The sequence below is a fragment of the Neopelma chrysocephalum genome, unplaced genomic scaffold (genome assembly GCF_003984885.1).
Source record: "Neopelma chrysocephalum unplaced genomic scaffold, ASM398488v2 Primary Assembly neopelma1_95168, whole genome shotgun sequence".
Taxonomy (NCBI): domain Eukaryota; kingdom Metazoa; phylum Chordata; class Aves; order Passeriformes; family Pipridae; genus Neopelma; species Neopelma chrysocephalum.
This window is the reverse complement of record NW_020923859.1, coordinates 6868-7951: the sequence shown is the minus strand read 5'-3', so window position 1 is coordinate 7951 and position 1084 is coordinate 6868. Positions and strand designations below refer to the sequence as shown.

Sequence of the window (1084 nt, the reverse complement as noted above, 5' to 3'; positions counted from 1 at the left end):
TGGGAATGTTTGTGAGGAAAAACAGGGATTTGGGAATGTTTGTGAGGAACAAGAGGGATTTGGGAATGTTTGTGATGAAAAAGGGGGATTTTGGGAATGTTTGTGAGGAAAAACAGGTATTTGGGAATGTTCGTGAGGAACAAGAGGGATTTTGGGAATGTTTGTAAGGAATAATTGGAATTTGGGAATGTTTGTGAGGAACAAGAGGGATTTTGAGAATGTTTGTGAGGAAAAACGGATTTTGGGAATATTTATGAGGAACAAGAGGGTTTTGGGAATGTGGATTGTAGGGAATTGATTCCAAGGGAATGTTTGTGAGGAAAATCTGGGATTTGGGAATATTTGTGAGAAACAAGAGGGATTTTAGGAATATTTGTGTGGAAAAACAGGAATTTTGGGAATGTTTTTGAGGAACAAGAGGGATTTGGGAATGTTTGCGAGGAACAAGATGTTGTGAGGAAAAACAGGGATTTGGGGAATGTTTCTGAGGAACTGGAGGGATTTTGGGAATGTTTGTGAGGAACAAGAGGATTCCGTGCCCGGAGTCACTTTTTCCATGGGGTTTTTCCCGGGATTCAGGTGGATTCCGGGAAGCTGCGGAGCGTGGACGAGAGCGAGGGGCGGCTCTGGGCCGAGAGCCGAGGGTTCCTCTACTTCGAGACCTCGGCACAGACCGGAGAGGGGATCAACGAGATGTTCCAGGTGGGAATTCTGGGAATGGGAATGGGAATGGGAGCTGGAATAGCCAAGATTCCTCATCCAGAGGGAATGGGGATGGATCCAAGGGGCTGGAATAGCCAATATTCCTCATCCAGAGGGAATGGGGATGGATCCAAAGGGAATGGGGATGGATCCAAGGAGCTGGAATAGCCAATATTCCTCATCCCGAGGGAATGGGGATGGATCCAAGGAGCTGGAATAGCCAATATTCCTCATCCCTATGGAATGGGGATGGATCCAAGGGGCTGGAATAGCCAATATTCCTCATCCAGAGGGTGTTGGAGCAGCTCCAAAGGGAATGGGGATGGATCCAAGGGGCTGGAATAGCCAAGATTCCTCATCCCTATGGAATGGGGATGGATCC

The 1084-nt window shown here is 47.3% G+C and overlaps 1 protein-coding gene and 1 long non-coding RNA gene across 2 annotated transcripts in view; both read left to right on the top strand.

Moving 5' to 3' along the window:
* DNAJC27 (DnaJ heat shock protein family (Hsp40) member C27) overlaps window positions 1-1084 on the top strand; it is a gene marked incomplete at its 5' end in the record, with an annotated part of 6445 nt that overhangs the window by 748 nt on the left and 4613 nt on the right. Inside the window, one exon of the mRNA XM_027707988.1 lies at window positions 580-702. Coding sequence (XP_027563789.1) covers window positions 580-702 — 123 coding nt within the window. The remainder of the gene's footprint in view (window positions 1-579; window positions 703-1084) is intronic.
* LOC113980772 lies at window positions 8-560 on the top strand. The gene is made up of 3 exons (XR_003538214.1): window positions 8-268; window positions 390-450; window positions 499-560. It is a non-coding gene; the product is annotated as an uncharacterized LOC113980772 (long non-coding RNA).